General features: G+C 42.1%; 1 protein-coding gene and 1 pseudogene across 3 annotated transcripts in view; both read right to left on the reverse strand.

The window, feature by feature from the left end:
- STAT1 (signal transducer and activator of transcription 1) overlaps positions 1–24,025 on the reverse strand; it is a 45,258-nt gene extending 21,233 nt beyond the window's left edge. The window contains exons 1-11 of one of the 3 annotated variants that reach the window (XM_016950217.3): positions 23,855–24,025; positions 23,362–23,515; positions 19,717–19,845; positions 18,804–18,948; positions 17,400–17,498; positions 10,917–11,006; positions 9,468–9,546; positions 8,120–8,211; positions 7,753–7,904; positions 4,948–5,106; positions 1,108–1,200 (exon numbers count right to left, since the gene is read on the reverse strand). In XM_016950217.3, the coding sequence (XP_016805706.1) occupies positions 1,108–1,200; positions 4,948–5,106; positions 7,753–7,904; positions 8,120–8,211; positions 9,468–9,546; positions 10,917–11,006; positions 17,400–17,498; positions 18,804–18,948; positions 19,717–19,844 (1,037 nt within the window). In that variant the 5' untranslated portion in view covers position 19,845; positions 23,362–23,515; positions 23,855–24,025. Of the gene's footprint in view, positions 1–1,107; positions 1,201–4,947; positions 5,107–7,752; positions 7,905–8,119; positions 8,212–9,467; positions 9,547–10,916; positions 11,007–17,399; positions 17,499–18,803; positions 18,949–19,716; positions 19,846–20,205; positions 20,697–23,361; positions 23,516–23,854 lie in introns of those variants that run through there. The other 2 variants (XM_016950218.4, XM_063791403.1) reach the window with 2 other exon arrangements.
- Positions 1,585–3,600, reverse strand: LOC107973875 (ras-related protein Rab-1A-like; annotated as a pseudogene).
- Positions 24,026–26,587: the final 2,562 nt, after the last annotated feature.

Consider the following 26,587-nt stretch of genomic DNA (forward strand, 5'->3'; position numbering starts at 1 on the left):
CGTCACATCTATAGTCACCCCAGGGTAGCGTGGAAAGATGGAGGGCAGGTGAGAGGGTGTGCCTCTGCTCCACTGAGCTGGAGACTTTGAGAAGGAGACCCCGGGGCTCTGTCTGCTCCGTTCAGTGGAGCAGGTGGATGGGATCAGATTTCTACTGTCCCTTCCAGCTGTTGAGTTCTAAAATTCCACGAGGGCTTCAGTGTGACATTGTACCTACCAGCCAGGGAGGGTTAACCACAGACTTAAATCAGCAACACCCCAGAAAAAGGACCCGGGCCAACTATGAAGGCCAGTCCAGTTCTTCAGCGTCTAGCTACTCATCATAAGAAGAATGCTTAAAGCAATGCGGCCATTCAATAGAAGAAAGTAAAGCCACATATTCCTGGAAACACTTCTACAATTATTATCGAGGAGAAAGACTACAAAACAATGTATGTAGCCTACTCCGAGTTTTTAAAAAAGAAATATGTCATATTTGTGTGTGTGTGTCTCTATATGAAATATTTGTGTAGACATGGAATCCTAATTTTTTAAAAAGGAAACATTATGTCATATTTGTGCGTGTGTGTTTTCATATGAAATATATATTTGTGTAGACATGGACAAAATCCTGGGAGGACAGACACTAGGCCATTTACTGTGGTGGTCCACAGATATTTATATCACGGACTGCTTTGAGAATCTGAAGAAAGCTATAAATCCATCCATCAGAAAAATGTACATGTTATAAATCCACATTCATACAGCTTCTGGGGTTCATAAGGCTCAGGTTATGAGCCTATGCCCAAGAGGGGTGAGGCAGCCAGGAACTTTTACTCTCTATTACACACATTTCTGCAATTTGGAATTCTGTTTTCCTGTGAACACGCATTACACTTATGATTGGAAAAAAACCAGGAGTGTGTACATATATGTATATCAGTTACATTTCTACTATGAATATATTAATAAAAGACTCTCAGATATTCTCAGTAAGAGTTCATATTAAAGTGCCCCCTGAAAAATTATTTCCTCAAAAGCACCCTATATAACAGTTTTTATAAAAGGAAACTAGGGGTACAAACTACGTGACAGGTGATGTATGGGATGCCATCTTTCCCTTGTTACCTCAACTTCACAGTGAACTGGACTCCGGTCTTCAAGACCAGCGGCCTCTGAGGGTGCGTTGGCATGCAGGGCTGTCTTTCCACCACAAACGAGCTGCAAATACCCAGCAAAGGATAGATAAGTGAGCATTTCCATTAAGGTTGAGGCAATTACAATGATTTTCCTGAAAGAAAAAAGGGGGTTAGAGAGTACGACCTAAAAAATAGTTTGAAAGATTCTGACAAGTTGGATGAACAAAGCGATATTTTCTAATTAGTAAAGAAATCCCAAAACCTAATAGGGACTTAACAGAAACAGAATAACTGTAATGATCTGTGAAACTATTACACTGAAACAAACATACAATGAAGGCTAGGCACAGTGGCCCATGTCTGTAATCCCAGCACTTTAAGAGGCTGAGGTGTGAAGATTGCTTGAGCCCAGGAGTTCAAGACCAGCTTAGGCAACATAGTGAGACCGTATCTTTACAAATTTTTGTTGTTGTTTTTTTTTTTAATTAGCCAGGCATGGCAAATTAGTCCCAACTACTGGAGGGCTGAAGTGGGAAGATCACTTGAGCCCAGGAGGTGGAGGCTGAAGTGAGCCATGATCACACCACTGCACTCCAGCCTGGATGACAGAGTGAGGCCCTGTCTCAAAAATAAAAAATAAAAACCCCGTATTTAATTATGTTCATTTACATGTCAGAATTAAGAATAAAATGTGCACTCAAAGTACAAGTAATGTTTTTAAATTTTAAAAAACCCAACATACAGGACTTCTTGTTTGAACATTAGCCATAGGGAACCAAGTACATTTTTTAAAATATTACTTCCAATAAGTACAATATTTATTAAACATATCTTCAGTTGTTTTGTTACATAGTATGCAACAAATTACAATATTCTGCAGCCACAAATTATATGCAGAGTATGAAGAAGCTATTAATCAGATAGTGTAATCTTTCCATTTATAACTCTACAAGGAAGAACTAGCAAATCAGATCTTACATATAACATCTCACTAAACTTTATGCATGGAAAGTGACAGACACTGCTTGTGCTGTTTGATATAAAATGGCTGAACTTCATCTTCAGAAGACTAGACCTGACATCTAAACACGCCAATATAAACATCAAAACAAAATATATTCTAACCAACCACGAGAAAACAGTCTGATATCAGGAAAATACATTATTTTATAAACCAGCACACAAAGGTTTAAGACAGTTCTGAAAATGAAGTTAGCTGTCTTGAGTCAAGGGAATAAAAAAAAAGTCAGTATTGACCATTTACAATCTCTGACCTCTGTGGATATGGTAAGAATCTGCTGTAGTGCAGCTACATACAGTACAATTCAGGCAATTTTGTTGCTTCACTTGGGTTCAGATTGCAAATTTATTACTGTGAGAAAAGGATGGAGGCAAATTTTAGCAGGAACCTCCACCTGACTGCTTGACCAGAGTGCTGTGAATTTTAACACTGGACTTCTCAGCACCACCAGCTGATGCTCCAGGACCCATTAGCTTTTTAATCTCAGCTGCCATCATCATGGAAGACAGTTCTACATTCATTGCATTCTTTTTTTTTTTTTTTTTTTTTTTTTGAGACAGAGTCTTGCTCCGTCTCCTAGGCTGGAGTGCAATGGCGCAATCTCGGCTCACTGCAACCTCCGCCACCTGGGTTTAAGCAATTCTCCTGCCTCAGCCTCCCAAGTAGCTGGGATTACAGGTGCCTGCCACCATGCCTGGCTAATTTTTGTATTTTTAGTAGGGATGGGGTTTCATCATGTTGGCCAGGCTGCTCTCGAACTCCTGACCTCAGGTGATCCACCCACCTCGGCCTCCCAAAGTGCTGGGATTACAGGCATGAGCCACCGTGCCGGGCCTTGTTGCATTCCTAGCACTAGTTTCCAAAAACAGAATTCCAAGGGAATCAGCAAATTCCTTGGCTGTTGTGTAGTCTACTACTTTCTCTGTGGTCAGATCACACTTGTTCCCTACCAACAATTTGTTGATGTTTTCACTGGGATAACGATCTATTTTCTGCAGTCACTGTTTAATATTATTGAAGGACTCCTGATCTGTCACATCATACACCACTAGGATACCATTGGCTCCTCTGTAATAACTGGAGATGACTGTTCGAAACCTTTCCTGTTCTGCTGTGTTCCATATTTGAAGCTTGATTGTTTTCCCGTCTAACTCTATAGTTCTTATTTTGAAATCCATACCAATTGTGCTGATGTAGCTTTCTGTATATGTTATCATCTGCAAACCTAAGAAGGAGGCAAGACTTTCCAACCCCAGAGTCGCCAATCAGAAGTAATTTGAATAAATAATCAATTTGGGATTCATGCTGGACATGTCACTGTAGCTGCCACCGGTGCCACGGCCACCCTTGCTGCTACAGCTGCTGCCCTGACTCTCTGCACCACGGGTAACTGAAGGAAAGGAATGAGATAGGCTGTTCTGGGAGAGCAAATGTCTTCCCCCACTCTGTCCCCTGGAACACAATCAGCAGCCGCTGCCACTCAGCTATTGCTTCCACCCAAAATCAAGTACATTTTTATCATGTCAAGTTTGCATTAAAAAAAAAAAACTTGCAATATGAACCCTTCTTTTCCACTCAGTGACATTTATCTATCTACTAAGTGTGTCTAGAGCGCCTACTGTTCACAAGGCACTGCGCTAGGTCCTGCTGGGGGAAAAGGGTGACAAAGGCATGTCTCTGCCTTCCAGAACTTTATGATATTCAAGAAATATAAAGAAATACATAACAACTATATAACAAAAGGCAGAGTAGGAAAGGAACGAAGGGTGACTGTAGGCCACGAAGGGAGACAACATCTGTTTGGGAAATCTGGGAAGATTAAATGATGAGATACAAGGTGAAGCTTTCGGGATGATACAATTTTGAAAGCAGGTACACGAAAAGAAGGCTCTGAGGAAGAGGAAGTATCCTCAGGAGAGCCACAGAAAAGCAAGTATGCGGCATGGCCCCTACAGGAATCAGCAAGAGGTCAAGTTTGCCTAGAAAGGGGCGTGTGTGGACGTGAAGTGTGGAGTGGTCAGCTAGGTCCAGGCTGCAGAAGGGGGGCCGTGAATGCCCAGTTGGACATTCACTTGGATCAGCAGGTGATGAGGAACCAGAATGGAACTCTGCTCTGGGATAGCACTGGTCACAGGGAGGAAGGACTGGGAAGGAGGACTGGTGGGGAGGCTGGGGAAGAGTCCAGAAAGGAGGATTTGAGAGCCTGAGACATGAGGAGGGGAGAGGAGGAGGTGAGGCATGTTAGGGTCATGGCGGAGACTCAGCCAAAGGGGAAGGAGGAGTGGAAGGTTACTACAGCTTCCAGCCTAGCTGGCCACAAGAGTGAAGAACCACTGGTATAACCAAATAATTCAGGAAGAGTCATTGTCATTAAAAAATTTGAGGCCAGGCACAGTGGCTCACGCCTGTAATCCCAGCACTTTGGGAGGCCGAGGAGGGCAGATCACCTGAGGTCAGGAGTTGGAGACCAGCCTGGCCAACATGGCGAAACCCAGTCTCTACTAAAAAAAATTAGCCAGGTGGGGTGGCATGCGCCTGTAGTCCCAGCTACTTGGGAGGCTGAGGCAGGAGGATTGCTTGAACTTGGGAGGTGGAGGTTGCAGTGAGCCAAGATCATGCCACTGCACTCTAGCCTGGGTGATAGGTGAGACTCTATCTCAAAAAAAAAAAAAAATTATATATATATATATATATATATATATATATATAAAACACCTATTAAACCCTTGTAAATCATCTGAATTACGGTAAAATGTTCCTCTGTATAGACTGATTACAGAAGGTACAAATAAATGTCCCTTGAGTTACCTCTGAATGAGCTGCTGGAAAAGACTGAAGGTGCGGTCCCATAACACTTGTTTGTTTTTTGTGATAGGGTCATGTTCATAGGTGTATTTCTGTTCCAATTCCTCCAACTTTTTAAGCTGCTGCCGAACTTGCTGCAGACTCTCCGCAACTATAGTGAACCTGGGAAGACACAAGACACAGATGTCTCTTTGAGAAACAGTCCAGAAGCAGCCTGGATTAAAGGGAATCACGGTATATTAGTCCATTCTCATGCTGCTAATAAAGACATACTCGAGACTGGGGAATTTATAAAGGAAAGAGGTTTAATTGACACATAGTTCCACATGGCTGAGGAGGCCCCACAATCATGGCAGAAGGCAAATGAGGAGCAAAGTCACATCTTACATGGTGGCAGGCAAGAGAGTTTGTGGAGGGAAATTCCCACTTATAAAACCATCAGATCTCGTGAGACTTACTCACTACCATGAGAACAGTATTGGGGGAACCACCCCCATGATTCAATTATCTCCACCTGGCCCTGCCCTTGACACATGGGGATTATTACAATTCAAGGTGAGATTTGGGTGGGGACGCGGCCAAACCATATGGCATGGAAACCAACAAGTGGTTATATGCAACATAAAATGTCACCTAGGATGCCATGCTCTGCCCTCTAGGGAAAAACAAAGGGAATGAGGCTTGTGCCAGCAGTAGAAGCTTTGTTATTTGAGGAGTAAAACTAACATGCACTGAATGATTACAGCCTAGATCAAAAACTTCTACACACCACTGAGGCCTATGTGAGGAGAGATGGGTGGAGGCAGGGCTTCTAGGTGATCTGTGACTGGTGCAGGGCAAAGAGGAGGCCAGAGGCAGGGAAAACAGCAAAGCAGGTTCTTCCAGGTGATGCAAGAGGCAGCAAGGAGCCACTGCAGGTTCTGTCAAGAGAGTGGCATCAGCAAGCAGTGTCTCGGCAGGACCAGTCAGAGATGTGGGGCAGAGGGGCAGGAGGAGAGACAGAGAGGGGAGGCAAGGCCGGGGACAGGAAGAGAGGAAGGAACGATGATTCTGGTTTCACTCAACTGAAAGGAGAAGGCAGTATGCTCAGTCTAGACCCTAAACATAAAAAGCCAATGAGTAAACCCAGTGATTGCTCTTAGTCTTCCTTCCTTACAGTCAACTGCTAACAGCAACACAGGCTGGGGAAACGCTGTTTTATTCACTTGCAGTAAATGACAGAAGAAAACCTTTTAAAAGTGTCTTCTTCCCTGGGAAAAGTATCTACTTCACTTTCTGATTTTACTCGATTCCAGTTCAAAGCCCTGACAGCAGCCCTTCATCAGGAAAGGAGAAGACAGGATAACTGCTGGCTGAGTTCCAGAGAAGCTAAACCAGTGTCCCCAACTCTGCTTGCACACGGAGAAAATGACAATCCTTAGACAGCACAGTGGGAAAACTAGAGGGCATGTGTGTCCCTACAAGAGGCTCCTGTGGTCTAGGAGGACCACTAGGGGGCTCTAGACACCCCAGGGCCTCCCTGGCCACCTGAAGGGCTTTAGGGTTGTATGTATCCCTCAAGGCACATGGGGTTCACTGGGCTCAGAAGCTCTGCTCTAACCCACAAGAAATCTGGGGTACCTACAGGCAATTCACAGAACAAAAATAAATGGCTGAATATTAATTGTGATTTTTTTAAAAACTGGCAATATAGAAAATAACCTCGTGAGATCTCTGGTCCTTGGACCCTTAGCAATTGTCCCAGGCCACCTTCCCTCATGTTCACTCTGTGATCCCAAGTTCAGCTCCTGTTGCCCCTCACCTGGACCACACTAATATGCTAATAGTATTCCAACTGGTCTTTCTGTCTCTATCCTATCCTCCAGGCTGTGGCCAGAGTGCCCTTTCTAAATCAAAGATCAGAGAAATACATCTCCTGCTTAAGAAAAAAGCCTGCCTTGGCTCAGCAGTACAGCTGCGTACATCCCCCATTCCTAGCATGGTGCTGAGAACCTGCACCATCAGGCTCCAGCATCTCCCACCGGGTCTACTTTCCTTCCCATCTCCCTGGACACCCCACTCTCCAGCCACCCAATACAGTCCCTGCAGTCTCCCACATGTGTGCCTTTGCACATGCTATGCTCTGTGCTGGAAAGCACTTCCCCTTGATCTACGTGGAGTAATCCTAGTGACTTTTGAGTCAGCACAAGGCCACTTCCTCTATGAAACCTTCCCTGGAGATGCTTTCCTTTGTCCTCCACAGAATTCTGATGGCCTTTTGCTAGAGCACCTGAATACTTTTACCACACGGAATTATTACCATGTCTACATCCCCCACTCCACACTGAGAACTCCTTGTTGGCAAGGGCCAAGAATCACTCATCCTTGTGTGCCCAGGTCCTACAGTGCCTGGCACACAGTAGGCATTTAATAAGTATTACTGGATGGATGACTGAATGTTTCCTAAAAAACTATTCTGTAAGCCTAGAAAAATGCCTCAAGCTATCTTGTTTTTAAGGAAACATTAAGAGTCAAGTCGTTAAATGTGTTCTATAATGACCATGTCACTGATGTTTTGTACAGTCAAATGACACATCCCATGGTACAGGAGTGCTCCAAACCAAGCAGACGTGGCTGAACGTGGCGAGAGTCATGAATAACACTATGCTTTCCAAGGGAGTGTTTCCAGGGTAAGCAGAAGCTGGACTATGTCAAACTCTATACTAACATTTTGACAGGGTCCATTCAACTAACACAGCTCAAAGGTACATTTATGTGTTTATGTGGTTAGCCAGTCAGCTGCCAGTTTTCCGCTTTGGAGAATCTTACCAGTTCTGCAGCTGATCCAAGCAAGCATTGGGCGGCCCCCCAATACATGCGCTCTGCTGTCTCCGCTTCCACTCTACTAGTTCATCATTAATCAGGGCATTCTGGGTAAGTTCAGTGACATTCAGCAACTCTATTATTTTGTGAACTACTTCCTAAAGGCAATAGAAGAAACAAAGTGAAATAAATTCATTTTTAATCACTGAATTTTAAAATATTTTTTAAAAGAAAAGCAAATATCATTTCATTCTCAACTGGGGCTCTAAGCCAGGTGGCTATAAAAATAATTTTTCCTCTCTTCTAAACTTTGAGTCCATTATTTACAGTGTATAACAAAAGTGGCATGCTATTCTGGAAAGTAAATAACTACCTTTCTCTTATTGTCAAGCATTAAATACATCTTCTTGAGTAACAGCTGTTCTTGTTTCTGATCACTCTTTGCCACACCATTGGTCTCGTGTTCTATAAATCGAGAGACAGCCAGTAAATATATTTATATAAAGACGACAAAACCAACAAAAGCCAAGATTCATATAAATTTAGGATAAATACGACACAAATGCTGCCTAGTGACAGGTCAAAGTTTGGCTTTCTTCGATCTTTAATGAACATGAAAAAAAGTCCTAAGTATAACAACTAGACACACTGAAACAAAATACTTGTTTTCAAAAATTAGCCGGGCGCAGTGGTAGGCGCCTGTAGTCCCAGCTACTCGGGAGGCTGAGGCAGGAGAACAGCATGAACCTGGGAGGTGGAGCTTGGAGTGAGCCGAGATCTCGCCACTGCATTCTAGCCTGGGCAACAGAGCGAGACTCCGTCTCCAAAAAAAAAAAAAAAAAAAAAAAATACTTGTTTTCAGTGACCCATGTAAATCAGACATAGTAGTATCTGCCACTTAAGACACTGTCAGGTAATTACCTAAATAAATGTAAATAACAGAATTCAGAACTTCAGATAAAAAATGTATACAAAGCATAGCTGTAGCTTTCAAAGAGAAGTAGATGAGTAGGAAGTGGTAGCTGAAGTTGCTGTCTCTCATACTTTCTACCCAAATCATACTGAAAACCTCTGCCTATGAACCATGGTATACCCCAGATGATGAATACAATAACAGCAGTACCCTACGTGTTCTACACAATGTACATTCTTGAGATCTTTTCTGTTGCTACTCTCAATAAAAACACGCAACAGTAAGAAAATACAGTAAAACTGCTTTAAAACATGAGAAAAATACTGAGCTTATCTGCTGTGTATACACGTGGACCTGCAACGTTTGAAGAAACCTGAGATACTAGGGCAGGGGAACTCCACATAACTATCGCTCTGTGTCAGTCAGTGGGCTAGGCGCAATAAATACGGTGAGTAACACATAACCAGTGGTTATCAAGTAGGGGTCACTGACCCCTAGGGGACTTTTGGCAATCTCTGGAGACAGTTTTGGTTGTCACTAGTGAGGGCTCCTGGGTAGTGCTACTGGCATCTGGTGGGTAAAAGTCAGGGATGCTGTTAAACACGCTACAATGCCAGGACAGCCCCAACAACAAACTAGCCCGAAATGTCAATAGTATTGGATGTTGAGAAACCCTGGTCTGGGTTATCAAGGAAGAATTCAGAGTCATAAAATACTCGGCAAATAGAAAGGAGTAATCTTCTTCATTGTCTAGTGTGAACAGAAAAAACTGCAGCCAACGGGCACCACTTCCGTTGTGAACCCTTACCTCTGTTCTGCAAGGTTTTGCATTTGAAGTCATATTCATCTTGTAAATCTTCCAGGCTCTTGATTTCATGCTCTATACACTACAAATAAAGATGTAAACATGTTTTCTACTGATCAGCAACTTCCAAAGACTTTAGGCAACAGAGTATTGCTTCTATGGAACCCAGAGAAACATGAAAACAATTCCAGCTCCCCCAAAAAGAGATTGGACTTGGACAGTTCTAATCATATACATGAAATAATTTTTGTTTCATTACTAAGTATGTCATAACATTTTTAAAAAAGCAAATGTACAATAATTCTCAAACTGATTTGTATGTCCTTAACCTGGTTCCAGCGCCTAAATTTTGATTCTTCCTCATCATTTTTGAGACTACCTCTGAGATATGATTTAAGAACTCCACTGTGAAGCCCACAGCAGCGGGGGAAAAAGCTCACAGAAAATTTCCTCATTCCTTCCAAGTAAGAAAAGTGACCATACATCCCTGCTTTACCGGGATAGACCTGGTTTCACACTTGCTGTAATTATAAACAGTGCCCTCTTGGCGGCTCAAATGCATCTCCATCTGGACAATAAATTGTATGTTCATTCTACAAATAAGCCTCATTTGTTTGGGATTTGGTCACATTTCCACATATTCTTCTCTGGATTTCCATGGCTATTTCTGGACTGGGCTCACTCTGTTTCTACTTTAATGAAATGTTTCCCTAGGAGACCGCAGGATGAAGTTGCTCCAAAGAATGTGGAGTTTGGAAAGATGCTGCCTGAAGCATGTAAGTCAAGGCCATACTGGTATTACCCAGAGATCCACAGAGGACCAAACCCCTAAGCTGGAAGGCCTTTTCCACAAACACGGGCCTCTGTGAAAAAGAACTCCTCAAACCCTCCCCACACCAGCCCTAACAGTGGAGAGGAGTAAATGCGCGCCATCGAGGACGCCAGAGCAGCCCTCTGCTTCCATAAATTGACTTGGAAGTTGTATCCTAAAATTGCTGTGGATGTCTTAATCAGAAATGTATCCAAATTTCTTTCAATAAAATGTATTTTTGTTCCTCTTCCAAGTCTTAGGATAAAACAGATGACTGGGAAGGATGGGCCATGTTTATCCTGGGGCACTGTGATTTGAGAGGTGTGGACATAAAGGCCCATTTAGAGCAGCAACATCTCATTTACTGGGTACTGGGCAAAGTCAACATTTACTGCATGATCTTTCAGGGAAGAAAAAGATAAACTCAGTGTTTGGCAGTTATAAGAGGCCATTCAAAAAGTCTATCTGGTCATTGATTTTACCAATTTGTTTACTTATAGCTTGAGACCTTCTGCAAAATTTTTCTTCCCAACTACTTAAAAGACTGAACTCAGTTACGAGGTTTACACCCCAAGCAATTGAAACCTTTTTTCCCCTACAGAAAGTTTCAGAATAAATGCATGTGTTTACTCAATACTCACCATAACCTTGTCCTTCACATTTCTGACTTTACTGTCAAGCTCTTTCTGTTTGTCTAACATCACTGTGCTCTGAATATTCCCCGACTGAGCCTGTAATGGGAAGGGCATGATTATAGCCATCGTTTTCTCCAGGGTGTGTACTTGCTGGTTACACTCCAAAGTCAAGTCCCCACCTGCCTTCCAGACCTTCTGACATGTACTACAGGCTTCCTGCTTATGTGTCAATATGAAATTTTTCCCAAGGCCCTGGAAAATGCTGGCAAACTGTTAACAAGGTTACAAAAAAACTAGGCTCAATTCATGTCTAAAATAAACAGTATTTCTGGGAGTTTCCATTAATTCATACAGTTGAATGGTACCACGTTGGAATTTAGTTCACGGTTTCTCAGATACTATACACAAGATTACTCTCATTAACTCTGTCCTTATTTATCTTAAAGCTTTCTGATTCAAAGTGTGGTCCTCAGACCAGCAGCATCTCACCACCTAGGATCTTGTTGGAAAATCTCAAGGGCTAATATGATTAGGGAATCAGAAGACCCTATTTTAACACAATTCCGGGTGATCCAGAGGTATACTGAAATATGAAATCACTCCATTAAGGCCATCAATGAAAATCTGCTACTATAAAGTCAATAATGAATATAAACCCAGACTTGCCTGGGAGTATTCAGTCCTATTTTTGATAATCAGAACACTCAGAAGTGACAGGGTCTCTACTTGCTTCATACACCAGATGTACCCTGCACATACTAGGTACTAAGTAAATGTCAGGCAATGCTCTAGGCTCGGGTGTTAGAGTGGTAACCAGTGGTCCCTGTTCTCATAGAGATTAAATTCTAGAAAGATGTTTTTTTTTTAAGAGTTAAATCCCCCACACAGCAAAAACTGTGCTTGTCAACCTTTCTTACACAGTGCCCTATACAGCACAGATTCTACGGGGGTGTTTTTATATGTGCAATTGTATCATCTTTTCTTCATGTCTGCAATTTTCCTTATATTAGAAAGCCTTTCCCTATTGACATTACATCATTCACTCATTTCCCTAGCACTTGCAAGGTTTCCTTTTTTTCTTTTTAACTTTTAGATCGCTGATATATTTGTTTATTCTCATGATCAGAGTGAAGTATGGGTCCACTTTTTGCTTTCACTTTCTTTCCAATTAGCTTTCCATTTGTCTTAACAGCATTTACTGAAAAGTCCATTATTTTCCCCAGTGCTCTGAGCTGCCAACTTTATCACATGAATTTCCATATGCACACGGGTTTCCTTCTAGATTTTTCTCTTCTTTCCCATTGGCCTTTTTATTCATAAGCCTGAACCCTTGAAGGATGTTTGACTATAGAGGATTTATAGTCTATCTAGTAGGGCCAGTCCCATTTCATTGCTCTACTTGTTCAGAAGTTGCCTCGCTACTCTTGCATGTTTATTTTTTATAAATTTCAGAACCAATTTGTGTAGCTCCAGAAAACAACTTGTTGGTATTTTTATTGGAATCACATTAAAATTACAGATTAACTCAGGGAGAGCTAATATCTTTATGATGTTGTTTTTAATTCTTATGCTTCTAATGGTTTTCTCTTGTCTAATTGCATTGGCCAATACCACCAATACGATGCTAAATAGCAGTGGAAACACAGCATCCTTGCTGTGTTTCTGACTTACTGGAGTTTTCCCAGTTAGGTAAGATACTGTCTCTAGAATGGAGATATATATATTTTTGTATGTTAAAGAGGTACCCATCAATTCCTACCTTATTCAGTGTTTTTATCAGGAATGAGTATTGAATTCTGTCAGATCTTTTCAGCTTCTGTGGAAGGAAGCTTTTTTCTCCTTGTAGCTATTAATTTAGTGAATTGCATTAATAGGTTGCCCAGTCATGGACTACCCTTGTAACCTATAATAAATCATATTTGGTCATGTCCTTTCTTAATGTAGTATTTAATTCTGATCCCTAATATCTTATTGAGGACTTTTATATTGATACTCATAAGTAAAATTGGTCCATAATTTTTTGTTTTATCTTTATCAGGCATACGTCATCAAAGTTATTCTCTCTTCATACGAAGTTTTCCTTCATGTTATATATTCTCCAACAGCAGAAGTTCAAAGCATGTGAATTGTATCAGCTGTAAAGTGTGTATTAGAAATACATGAATGTTACTGGTATCCTCTGTAAGTCCAAGGTGCCACATATCACTCAGTGACAAAAGGGGTTTCTCTGGGCGGTTGGAATAAGTTGTCACTTTGAGGAGTTCCATACAGCTTTCTGCCTGTGCAGGGAAATCTTTGCTGTTGTCTAATTCTGACATGGTTTGGATCTGCGTCCCCAACCAAATCTCATGAATTGTAATCCCCATTATTGGAGGTGGGGCCTGGTGGAAGGTGACTGGATCACGGGGCCGGTTTCTCATGAATAGTTTAGCACCATCCTCTTGGTACTATCCTTGTGATCACGAGTTCTCACAAGATCTGGTTAAGTGTGGAGCACCTCTCCCCTGCTTCCTCCTGCTCTGGCCATGTGATATGTGTGCTTCCCCTTCACCTTCTGCTATGACTGTAAGTTTCCTGAGGCCTCCCCAGAAACTGAGCAGATGCCAGCACCATGCTTCCTGTACAGCCTGCAGAACCATAAGTCAATTAAACCTCTTTTCTTATAAATTACCCAGTCTCAGGTATTTCTTTATAGCCATGCAAGAACAGACTAATACAACTTCTAAGCCAGCAGGATGTGGGCATGGTGTTCTGTGGGCTTTGTAACAGCTGGGACACTACACCTAGAGAGAGGGACCAGGCCACTGGAGAATTCTGACTTCCCAGGCGTCCTCCCAAATGACCAAGGCTCAGTTTAGAGAACAGGGATATAAACAATGGCTGTAAAACAGCAGCTACATCCCCAGCTTCTACATCCTCTTTCTACTGACTTGCTGGGAGATGCTTGGTGGAAAAACCTGGTGAAGGTGGCAGGGCTTAAGAAACCTCCTGCTTCCAACTTGGGCAGTAGTCCCTCCAAGTCACTCAAACCCTTGGTGCTCTCTTACCCCTTCCATTCATTCCTCCCTGCTTCCCTCCACCCTGCCCCCATCTACTAAGCAGATGCTTGGCTGCTCCTGTACACTTTAGTACTGATACCACTTTCACAGTGAGTCCTTAACTTTTTAACTTTCTAAGAAACCAGGAGTACTGAAACCACAGGAATTTCAAACACTGAAGTTGGAAGGGACTTCGGCTGTCATTGACTCTTACTTTCTCGTTTCACTACTGTACCTCTAGAGACCTTGTTTGGATGGGAACTTGGTTACTCCAGACCCCAGACCAAAGAAAAGTCTTCTGCTCAGGAAGGGGGTCCTTTTCAATAGAATGAGCAGTTGTCCAAGTAAGGGAATAGGCACTCCATGGGTGTGAGAAGTTCCAGCCAGAAAGCCCTCATATCCCATCCCACAGATTAGAAAACTGAAGAGTGACTTCTCCAGTGAACTAGTTTTAGAGTTGGACAATACTGGGTTTAAATTCCAAACCTACTTCTCATTAGCTCTGTGGCCCTGAGTGAAGTACCTGACCTCTAAACCTTAGTTTTCTCATCTTTAAAATGGGGATAAGAATACCTAACTTCAGTGATAGTTTCGAAAGTATTTACTCAAATGAAATAATGTTTATAAACTGCTTAGCACAGGGCCTGAAACATGATAAGCACTCAGCATATGGTAACCATTAGTCCTTAAGAACACAAAGATGGAACAGCAAAGGAAGCTTAGAATCCACCTCATGTCTTTCCCTCCCACCTGAAAGAAATTCTCCCCATCCCTTCAGACCCTATGGACCTAAATTTTTGTCCAGACATGCAATTAGCTTTTTCACCACAAAGAAAAAAAGAAAGAAAAAAACGTAGTGTGCTGTAAGACAGCACACGAAACATTTATAGTCTACTACAGTGTGTATAGCATAATATTCTCTTAAATGTATTTTCTAAAAGCTCTTATATTAAAAAACAATGGGAACAATAATTTCCCATCTCGGCATGTCTATAGAATTTTGTGGTCTCTAAATGATCTGAACTAACTCGGAATTTTGCATGTTTTTAACTTGTTGAATCTGTTGAATCCCCATGTACCTATCACAGTTTCAACAATTAGCATTCATGGACAGCCTTGTTTCATCCCTATTCTCCTTACTCTTCTAGTCCCCAAATGGGGTTATTTGAAGCAAATACCAGACATCACATCATTCCATACACAAATACTTAAGCATGAATAGAATATACACAGTCATGTACCACATAACAATGGTTCAGTCAACGATGGACCGCGTATATGACAGTGGCCCCATAAGATTAGAATGGAGCTTTATGGGGGTACCATCTTTTATCTTTTACACACTATCTGTACTGTACCTTTTCTATGTTTAGATACACAAATAACATTGTGTTACAATTGCCCATAGCGTTCAGTACAACTTCATATTGTACAGGTTTGTAGCCTAGGAGCAATAGGCTTTACCATATAGTGTAGGTGTATAGTACGTTATACCACCTGGCTTTGTGTAAGTGCACTCTATAATGTTTGCACAAAAACGCGATCACCTACTGATGCATTTCTCAGAATGTATCTGTGTCATTAAGTGATGCATGACTGTATTAATAAAATAAAGTTACTTCAACAAGGGGGGAAATGGTGAAGAAATGTTTCTGACCTACCTAGCCAATAGTTGGCTGGATAACTTTGGAAAGGAGGCACCTATTGTGCCTTTTCCCTTTCCCTGACATCCCCAGACACCCAGAAACTTCCCTCACACCCTAAGAAGGCTTTGCAAAGGTGTTCACGGACTCAGGTGTCCTCTGAGAGGCTCAAAACAATCCCCAGATTACCTACATTTTTAATGGGGAGGGAGCTCAAAAGCTGGTAAACCTTCAAGATCCAAAGCCAGGGGATGGGGTTCATGTGGGAGAGCAGGGGTCACCTACTCTGCTGCCAATGCCAACTCTGGGCCAAGGGGCCAAAAGTGAGGACGACATGCTTGCAGCTGGGGGAAACAGGTTGTCCTTCTGCCCATCTTTGCTCCTGGCTGTCCTTTCAAGTCTATTAGAAATACAGAGGAGGCCCACGCATACTACTTTTAGGATGGAAGCCCCATATAATCAAAACTGCCGGCTGAAAATCTCCCAGGTATATGCCAGGTTAGAGACAGGCACACCTCTTTCAGAGGAGACAACCTGGCCAGCTTCTCCTCCAGCGTTGATATACACCTTTGTTCCCTAGGCTGGGTACCAGATGAGTTAGCCAGCTTGAGTTTAGAATAAGCAATACGTATCTTTACATGCTCAGTTCAGCAAGATGCTATCAGTGTGACAAGAAGATGGGAACTATACGCCTAGGGAAGTGACAGGATTATAAGGACTGGGACAAATGCTCAGGCAGTGTGTGGAGAATGGCATCCTCCACCACACCTAAACTCCCTCCCTCTCCACTGTCGCACAGTTCACTTCGCTAGTTATTTGTTGGTGAAATGCACACAGGATGCATACTGTGTCCTCTGGCATCCATATAGGAATGGGCTCCTCCAGAACAATCCATAACATGGTGGCTTCACACTGCCTGCCTGTTGGCTTGTTGTCACCACCCCAGTGCTCAAGAAAGGAATACTAAATGCCATAGCAAATTCAAAACTCTGCTGAACCCTGACAACTAGGAAGGTTTGTATTAGGATTAATAAAACAATGATCAAAATTCTTGATACTAGTACAACTCTGACTCATTTACTGTTTGATGTCTTGAATATTTAATAGGTATCTTGATCTTGCTCAAAACAAAGCCCTTGATTTTCCCATCAGCCTCCTTTTCTCTCCACAAACCTACTGTGTCCTACAAAACTCCTGCCCCTGCCCCCTCCTTGCCTTCCCAGCTCCGTGAACAGCATTACCATTTTTCAAGGGGTTCTAGTAGCTGCTACAGAGCCATCCTTGACTTTCTGCTCTCACTCCTGCATCTAATCCTTCAATATAAGGATCCTTCTATACTGGTATCACATCCAAAGCATACCCTGAATCTGTCCACCTCTTCCTACCTCCACTGATTCTACTGAGCGCAAGCTTCCACTGCCTCTACCTTGGACAGCTGCAAGAACCCTCTATCTGCCTGCTTCCATTCCTGTGCCAGCAACTCAGAGGCCTTTCCTGACCCTGATCTAAAGGAACAACCCCACTCCCAGCCACTCCATGAATTCAGCATGTTATTTTCTCAGCACTTTATGCTACCCAGAAGTATCTTGTTTATATGTTCTCTCTCCTCATTAGAACTTAATTCCATTAGATTAGGATCCTTCTTAAAGCCTGGTTCTATAAAATCTCTAAATCTGATTCTCCCACTTCTTGGGGCTATAAAATTAGAGAGATATTCATCATTGCTTTGACATGGGCCTCAATAGTATTTGATGAATGAATACATTTTTATTTTATTACAGTTTTTGTGTTCAATGAGAAAAAAGTACCTGATTAAATCTCTGGGCGTTTTCCAGAATTTTCCTTTCTTCCTTCAGACAGCTGTAAATGATCATAGACATCTGGATTGGGTCTTCCTGAAAATTATCCTAGATTTGAGTGGTTAGAACAAAAATAAATTAAAATGCAGAATGTTTACTTTATTGTGTATTGTAAGTTGATATGAATTTGTTTATATTCTCCGGGAAACCTCATCTCTCATCTATTAAATTCTATATAAGCTATGTTTGTTAAAATCAAAATATTTCTTTCACGAATTATGACAAAAATTGCTTCAACTTTCTAAGTGCAGGTACCTAAAGTACTTTTTGATTTAAAAACAAGTATTTTCACATATGGTTCACATAATATTTTTACTTTAATATCTTTCCATATTTCTTAAGGCCAATTATCTTCTGTTAGGATCCCCAGACAATGCAAATGATATAAAAACTATACATGACATTCCTCAATGAATGCATCTGTTGGTCTAAGCTTTGAACTAGACCAAAGATATTCATCTAGGGTTTTCTGTTGCCATTGTCAAAGCTAGTTTGCAAAACACTAGCAATAGCAATAATGGCTCTTTATACAGGTACATTCATGCAAGGTCTGTATGAGAACAAATTTCTGTAAAGTTAATTTGATTTCCCCACTCACTAGTAAATAAAATCATAAATACATTCACAAAGGAAAAAAAAAAACTTCCAATTACCTAAGCTGAAAAGTTCAGTTGTATTGTATGAAAGAAGAAAATGATAGCTTTCACCTCCATTAAAACAGAAAAGTTCTGTTATTACACGACATAAATATGATAGCCACCCCAAGGGCATGCTGGGAGTACATTTGAAGAACCCCTAAAACTCTATAGCACGTTCTCTCATGTCTAGATCTTTCTTTGACTTTCTCTTCCAGGAGAGGCCAACTCCACCAGAAGCAAGGCAAGGTGGAGTCTAGTTCCTGAAGTCACCTGACTTCCTTAGGTGAAAGTCAAATCTTTCCGGTTTTATTCTTCATTTGCATAGCAAGGACCTGAACCTAACCACTAACGTTCCCTGGAGCTTTAATGTATTACTATAGATCATTGCTCTTAAAATGTAGCCCCTTTTCTTTGGTTTAAATATTGACAATTTTTAGTAAAACAAAATTATAGCATCACATTTTTCTCAGGATTACTGATACCTAAGAGGTGATACATTTAACCCTAAAAATTCCTTCTGTGTTTATAAAATAAATTGGTATCTTATTTTACTTATGCTATATTTACTGATGCTGTAGATAACATAAATGGAGTTAGTCTCTATTACTTCTCTAAATACCAATAAATGTGTGCTCAATTGTATTTGCTGAATGAAGAAAACTGCCTTCCGTAAACATGAGAACATTTCAACTAAAATACAAAAACCAGGTCATACCTGAAGATTACGCTTGCTTTTCCTTATGTTATGCTGTAGCAAGAAGTTATTCTCCAAAGAAAAGCGACTATATTGATCATCCAGCTGTGACAGGAGGTCATGAAAACGGATGGTGGCAAATGAAACATCATTGGCAGCGTGCTCCCTAGGAGATTTAACATTTACACATTTCATTCTAGAACTAAATGTCTATGTAAAACAGACAAAACAAATGTTGGTTTCCTTATTGAAATTATTAAAAATAATTTAAGTATTTTCTTAGGTTTATTTTCTTCTTTTGAAACTGACATTGCTTTTAGCAGCAGTTTATGTGGTATTTCTCTTACGTGCAATTAGCACAAAAAATTCTAAACTCTAAGAGATTGTGCATGACAGTGTTCATGGTGACTACCTCTGAAGGGGGAAAAGTCAACAGGGGACCCTTCACTTTCTATGTCAAATACTTTCAGGACGTTTTTAAATTAGCAAATAATAAATTTTAAAGTAGAACACCTATCAGTTAAAAAAAATCCCCTTAATTTTACTACCTTCTTCATATTTCTAATCAATGTTTAACCATTAATTTGGCTTTATTTCTTTTAAATTACTTCTTTCTATAGTCTGGATCCTAAGTTGGAAAATAATCGGTGTCAGTATTCCGTAACTTGTCCAAAGCATTTAGGAGTATCTATCATAAATTAAATTTGGCAAAACTGTATAAAAGTGCTTAGTGACTAATATACTTAACTTTGTTGAGACACTTTTTGACTCAACTTTGTTGAGTCATTTTTTAAATCAACAAACTTTTCTACAACAAATAATTCCAGTGGCCATTGATGGAATTCATCTTCCAGTAAACATGGCCCCAACTCACTTAATCAACCAGTACTTTTAAGGTGTAAACTTCTTCTTCTGTCTAGTGAATTTTCCTTACCAGTCTTGCTTTTCTAACCACTGTGCCAGGTACTGTCTGATTTCCATGGGAAAACTGTCATCATAAAGCTGGTGAACCTGCTCCAGGAATTTTGAGTCAAGCTGCTGAAGTTCGTACCACTGAGACATCCTACAAGGAAAAAGAATATACATTCTTTCTATGTATATGGAAACCATAGCTCCAAAGAAAGCCTTCCTGGCATCAGCTTGTACTCTTAAATATCTTGCTTAATCCAAAACATAGTTTTTCCCAGGAATATTTTATTTAAATGGCATTTATAGTCTAAAGCCTGTTTTTAATTGAGTTTGGGGATGAACTTTTTTTCTCCTCCACGAAACACATCTTCATGTCTTTGCTTATTGTCAACATATCAGGGCAGCCTTCTCTGGCCTCTTTATTTAAACTGCAACCACCTCCCACCTGGAAACATGCTCTCTCTTTTCCCTGGTTTATTTTTCTTCATAGTACTTACACCACCATCTGACCTACCACATATTTTATTTTCATTATTGTCTGTTTTCACCACTTGAAGGGATGGATGTTGGTGGAGGATTCTGTGCACTGGTGTATCCCTAGAACAATGTCAACCACATAGTAGGTATCCAATAAATATGCCTTTAAAATGAGTTTGTGATTTTATCAAATAAATACATGAAAAACATTATTTTAATTAGACTTGCTTTAAGACAAATCACAAGACTCTCCCAAAATTGCTCTCCTACAAATCACAGTACATTTGTAATTTAACTCAAATATTTTCAAACTTCTATTTTATATTTATGATTCATATGGTAAAATTCATTATTTTTCTTATACACATTTAAAAAGATATATTTTCTTCTTTGCCTACTACAAACAATAAATCTGGCATAAAGAAGTAATGATTTTTAAAGATTAAAACATCATTAAATGTAATTTAAAAGGATAAAGTAACACTTAGCTTTTTGGGTAACTGTTAAGTCCATTTTTATATAGTGATCCTAAAGATTCAAAATCACAACAAAAACTTGATATAAGCAAGTGCTAAAATTCATTAGGAAAACGGAGAGTCTCCCATGACCATCATGTAACTTAGGATTTATATCAGCACACAGGTGGCAATATGCAGAGCAGACACAAGTGAATCTTGTCCTGCCAGACCTCTGGGGAAGGAGTCTGGATTTTCAAGTAGGGCATGGAAGAGTGTGTATGCATACTTGTAGCCGAGCACATGTATGCAGGCATGAGGTCACGCCTACTCCACAAATGTCCTTCCAAAGGAGTGTGAGGAAATGTCTGGACTATAAAGCTAGTTATCATCATATATACCAGTAGAAACGGACCCAAGCCCAGCCCCTTGGCACTCCTGCTGAAGCAATTTGATTTTTCAATTCAGTTTTATTTTACCTGAGTGGAAAAATCTGTGGCCGTCTCCCTCCCTGCTTGGTAACTAATAAGGATGTACCTAAAGCAGATATGCTGGACCGTCAGGCAATGGGAGCTGCAACGCCTCTTATTAGCCAAGCGAACCCAGGTAACTTACTCCCCTATCAACAAGGTGTGTGTGTGTGTGTTTAGTAGACAGGAACTTGCTCTGTCATCCAGGTTGGAGCGCAGTGGCAGTGGAGCGCAGTTCACTGCAGCCTCCAACCCCTGGACTAGAGCAATCCTCCCACCTCAGCCTCCCAAGGAGCTCAGACTGCAAGTGATATGGTTTGGCTCTATTTCCCCACCCAAATCTTACCTCGAATTGTAATATAATTCCCACGTGTTAAGGGCGGGACCAGTGGAGGTAACTGAATCATGGGGGCAGTCTCCCCCATGCTGTTCTCGTGATAATGAGTGAGCCTCATGACATCTGATGGTTTTATAAGCCACTGGCATTTCCCCTGCTTGCATCTATTCTCTCTCCTGCTGCCCCGTGAAGAGATGCCTTCTGCCATGCAGAACTGTGAGTCAATTAAACCTCTTCACTTTATAAATTACCTAGTCTCGGGCAGTTCTTTATAGCAGCATGAGAACAGGCTAATACCATAAACACGAGCCAAGAAGCCTGGCTAATTTTTAAATTTTCTGTAGAGACAGCCTCTCGTTATGTTTCTGAGGCTGGTCTCAAACACCTGACCTCAGGCAATCCTTCCACCTCAGCCTCCCAAAGTGCTGGGATTACAGGCGTGAGCTTCCGCACCCTGCCACAGTTGGTTCTTAAGGCTGGTTGAGCTAGTACATATGTAGCACCTGGCACAGAAGAGGTGAATTAATAAGCTCATGTTTGGGCGGGCCAGGTGGCTCACGCCTGTAATCCCAGCACTTTGGGAGGCCAAGATGGGCGGATTGCCTGAGCTCCGGAGTTCAAGACCAGCCTGGGCAACGTGGTGAAACCTTGTCTCTACTAAAATACAAAAAAAAATTAGCAGGGCATGGCGGTGTGCACCTGTAGTCCCAACTACTCGTGAGGCTGAGGCAGGGGAATTGCTTGAACCCAGGAGGCAGAGGTTGCAGTGAGCTGAGATCGCGCCACTGTACTCCAGCCTGGGAAACAGAGAGAGACTCTGTCTCTAAAGAAAAAACAATGAATAAATAAGCTCATGTTCACAAATCTGGAGTCAGTCTCATCTACTCACAAAACCTGTTACCAACTCAGGGAGTGGCATGGCCATCTCCCAGTCACTGAGCTCAAATCTCAGATTTAGGGTTGATTCCTTCCACTCCATCCCAAGACCTGCTCCTTCCTGTCTCCAACATTCTACCTTCCCAATCCAGCCTCTGCTGCCCACAGATTGGACCACATCAATCTCCTGTGCAAAAATCCTATGATCTGTCCATTCCTAGGCAGATTTCCACCCCACCCCATCTTCATCCATCAACAAAGCAACCCAGTCACCAAATCATTTACTGTTTTTCAACTGTGCCCAACATTTCTGCTTTGCTCCAGCTACTCGCCCTTGGAAACAGCCTCTCCACAAATTTTTGCGTCTCTAAATCCTATAGCATTCAAAGCTATGTACAAAAGCCCCTTCTTTCATAAAGTTGTCTGAGACTTACTCACAATTAAGCTTTCTTTGACTTGCGTCTCACTGAATTCTGTACCTCTATTAGAGCATCGGTTCCAGTTTTCCTTGTAAAGCTCTGTGATGCCTCCAGAGTCCCTGGCGGGGGAAGGTGGGTGGGGAGGGGGTGGAGTAGTGGGGTATTTTGCTTTTTAACATCTTATGGACCTTGGACAGTGCCCTGCATATACTATGTGCTCAAAACAGTTTGTTGAATTGAAATTATGTATATTTCAGATGGAATTAGAAAGTAAAAAGCAAACCATATTATGATCTCACAAGTGTGAGTCCAGCATCCTCATTAAGTAATGGTCGCACAATGGACTGTGCTGGAGGCTCAAGTCCTGTTTCTGTTCTATGAAAATAACTCCTTATCTATACAAACAACATTCAAAGCACAATCAACCACACCTCTGCGTACCTACCCCAGAACTCTTCAGTACCGGCCAGAAATTTTTTAAAGACTATATTATTTTGGGGTGGGGGGTCTGCAAAAACTAAACATCACTTTTAAACTCTAGGAAGACATTAAGCCCTTCCATCTTTGAACACAGAAACATAATTAAGATTCCGAAGTCATGTACTCATTCATCTGATTCCATGAACATTTACTGACCTGCCACCTTGTGCCCCAACAAGGGCCTGGGGATTCAACCAAAGGAGCAGCTACGCACAGCACGTTAGGTGCCAAGACTGTCGAGGTTATATACACAGAGTGCGAACGTTAACCTAGACAGCTCTCGAGGATGGCATACAGCAAATGAAACTTTCTGCGAAAAGAAGAAAACGTGACTGATGGAAAGGGGTGGAAACGGGAGAAAGTGACGGTAAATGGGAAGGTGCAGTGCCTTCTAGAGGAAAATTATATTTCACAAGTCCTCTTCACTGCCAGAGCACGACTGGCAAGGACAATCGTGCTGAGCAGTGCCATCTCCGAGAACAGGTGGCACTGCTCGCACTTGGAATACTCAGGACGCGTTCTTTCTCTGGGATCACTATTCGCGGGTCAGCACAGACGGCCCGTCCTCGCCCGGCGTCCAACTGCACGGCCCGAGGACTCTGTCCCTGCGCGTCCCACCCCCGGCACCCGGAACCTCACGGCCACTCACTCTGCGCGCAGGATCCGGAAGGGCTAGGCGGGGGCGCGGCGGTGCAGCCTCTCCCGAGCGCGCCGGGTCGCCTCTGCTCGGTCTGGGGTCTGCCAGGCGCGATCCCCCCGGTGCAGCCGAGCCCCTCCGCACACTCTGCGCAGGAAAGCGAAACTACCCTGCAGGAGAAAAGGCAGCGCTGGCGCCCGGCCCCCTTCCACCCCCACCAATCACCGGGCGGCTCCGCGCTCAGCCAATTAGACGCGGCTGTTCCGTGGGCGCCACCGCCTCCCTCTGCGAGCCGCTGCTCCGCCCACGCGCTGGGGTGTTTCCTCCGGCTTCCGGCGGGGGCCGCCGGCTGGGTGAGCTGCAGCCCAGTCCCTTGTTGCCACGCTGGGAACTGGCGTTCTGTTTACATATCTTAGAGAACGACCAGAAGGACGTGCTGTGTTTGGAGAAGCCCAAACTTGGAGGTCTCTGTAGTAGCTTCATCGCCGAGAATCCAGGCAGAGGACAGATTTGGCGACGTCGTCATTCTAGAAGCTCCCTTTAGCAACTGACCTCCGTGTTGCTAAACCCAGAGAACGCTTTTCCGTTTTTCTCACTTTACTTGACAGCTCGGAAGCATGGGGCACAGTTGACGCCTTTGTTCTTGAAACACGTTTCTTCCTTGGTCATGATGATAACACATCCTCCTTGCTTTTTCCTGCCTCTGGCATTCTTTCTACATTGCCTCCACCTCCACTATCAAACCATTATATGTTAAGGTTGTCAGGGTCCAGACATTCGTCAGCTTCTTTACCTGGGCTTCTCCTAAACGCTGTGCTGTGATGACCTCACCCACAGCTTCAGTTTCCTTCTAGATGGAGGAGTCTTAAATGCTTATCCCGTCCACACCTCTCCTCTGGGCTTCACCACCTACAACTCCCACTTGCCTCTCCACTTGTATGTGCAGTGAGCTCTACAAACTATGTTCAGAACCAAACTCATCTTTCTCCACAAACGTGCTCTTTTTCTGGAAATGGCACATGACAGATACCTAGGATTCATAGTTGACATTGCCTTCTCCCTCACCTCGCAACACCTGATCCTCAAATCTTAATTGATTCTTCCTCCTAAATATTTCTCAAGTCTCATTTACTCTGCTCCATCTCTTCTGCTGCCTCCTTCTGCAGCAGATTCCCGAATGGCTGCCTCACTTCAGCCCTTATCTCCCTTTTAATCCATTCTCCATACAAGAGTGTGAGTGTTTTTTTTTTTTTAATTGAAAAGCAGATCATGTCATTTGCCAACCTGAAAATCCTTCCATGGCTTTTCTTTGCTCTTATAAAATTCAGTTTCTTAATACATACTATAAAGCCCTGGTTTCCCGATCTCTTTGTCCAACCCCATAATGTGCCACTCTGCTTTGCTTACTTCAGCACTTAGTTCTTCAAATAAACCACACTCCCCAAACTCAGGGACTTCTCACCAGCGACTGTTTGGAAAACCCCTTGAGCCAACATCTGCTTCACCCAACTCTTTGCTGGCTAACTCATCTTTTAGATCTTAGTTAAAAAATCTCAGCTTAAATGTCACTTCTCCAGGTAGGCATTGCTGAAGCCAGACAAACTAAATCTTTTTGGACTATATGCTCATAAAATCAATTAGTTCCTTCAAGTAGACGGGATTTGAGTCAAGCCTTGAATAATTAGGCACTTTGGGGTAGGAGAAGGATCTGAATAATTTCCCATGGATATGCCTATATGTGTGTGTATGAGTTTTTTTTCTTTGCACATCTATTTGTTCTTCTTGTCACAAATGCACCCTCACAAAGCAAGTTAGCAGTGAAATTAGACTTCTCTGCCAAGAGATGCCACGGCACCAAAAGGGTCCCTTCTGCTCTTACTCACCCAAGGACCAAGACAATGTTTTACTGTTCTCTGAAAAAAGCTGTATTAATCCATTTTTAACGCTGCTAATAAAGACCTGAGACTGGGCAATTTACAAAATAAAGAGGTTTAATGGACTTACAGTTCCACATGGCTGGGGAGGCCTCACAATCATGGCAGGAGGCAAGGAGGAACAAGTCACATCTTTCATTGATGGCAGCAGGCAAAAAGCTTGTGCAGGGAAACTCCCATTTTTAAAATGATCAGATCCTCGAGACTCATTCACTGTCACAAAAACAGCGCAGGAAAGTCTCGCCCCCATAATTTAATCACCTCCCACCAGTTTCCTCCCATGACAGGTGGGAATTGTGGGAGTTATCATTCAAGATGAGATTTGGATGGGGACGCAGCCAAACCATATCAAAAGTTGACTCTAGGAAGGGTAGATTACACGTTAAAATTTTTTTTTCTGGTACTATAAAACTTGCACAGATATTAGCTTCAATATTGATGAAGGAATGAAATAATCCTAACATCTGCAAATAGGATTATTTGGCACTCCAAATCCCAATTTGGATCATCAAGATCTGTGGATGCTTCCTTCCCTACCCCCCCTTTATTTTAGCATCCACAACAATACCTACCATAGGCCTTCATCACTTGAGAATTGGAATGCTATGCTAATCTCTAGGTATACTACCTTTTTCTTGTCTCTTTCTCCTTCACTATATTTGCCAAATTCAATTCCTTAAAATACTGCATTGATATAGTCATTCCCTGCTCAAAAGCCTTAACAACTCTCCTTGCACATATGATAAACACAAATGTTGTCTGCTAGTCTGGATCCTCCACAAAATGTCTCTTTCCTTCTTTCCAGCCTTTT

Source organism: Pan troglodytes, chromosome 13 (genome assembly GCF_028858775.2).
Source record: "Pan troglodytes isolate AG18354 chromosome 13, NHGRI_mPanTro3-v2.0_pri, whole genome shotgun sequence".
NCBI lineage: Eukaryota > Metazoa > Chordata > Mammalia > Primates > Hominidae > Pan > Pan troglodytes.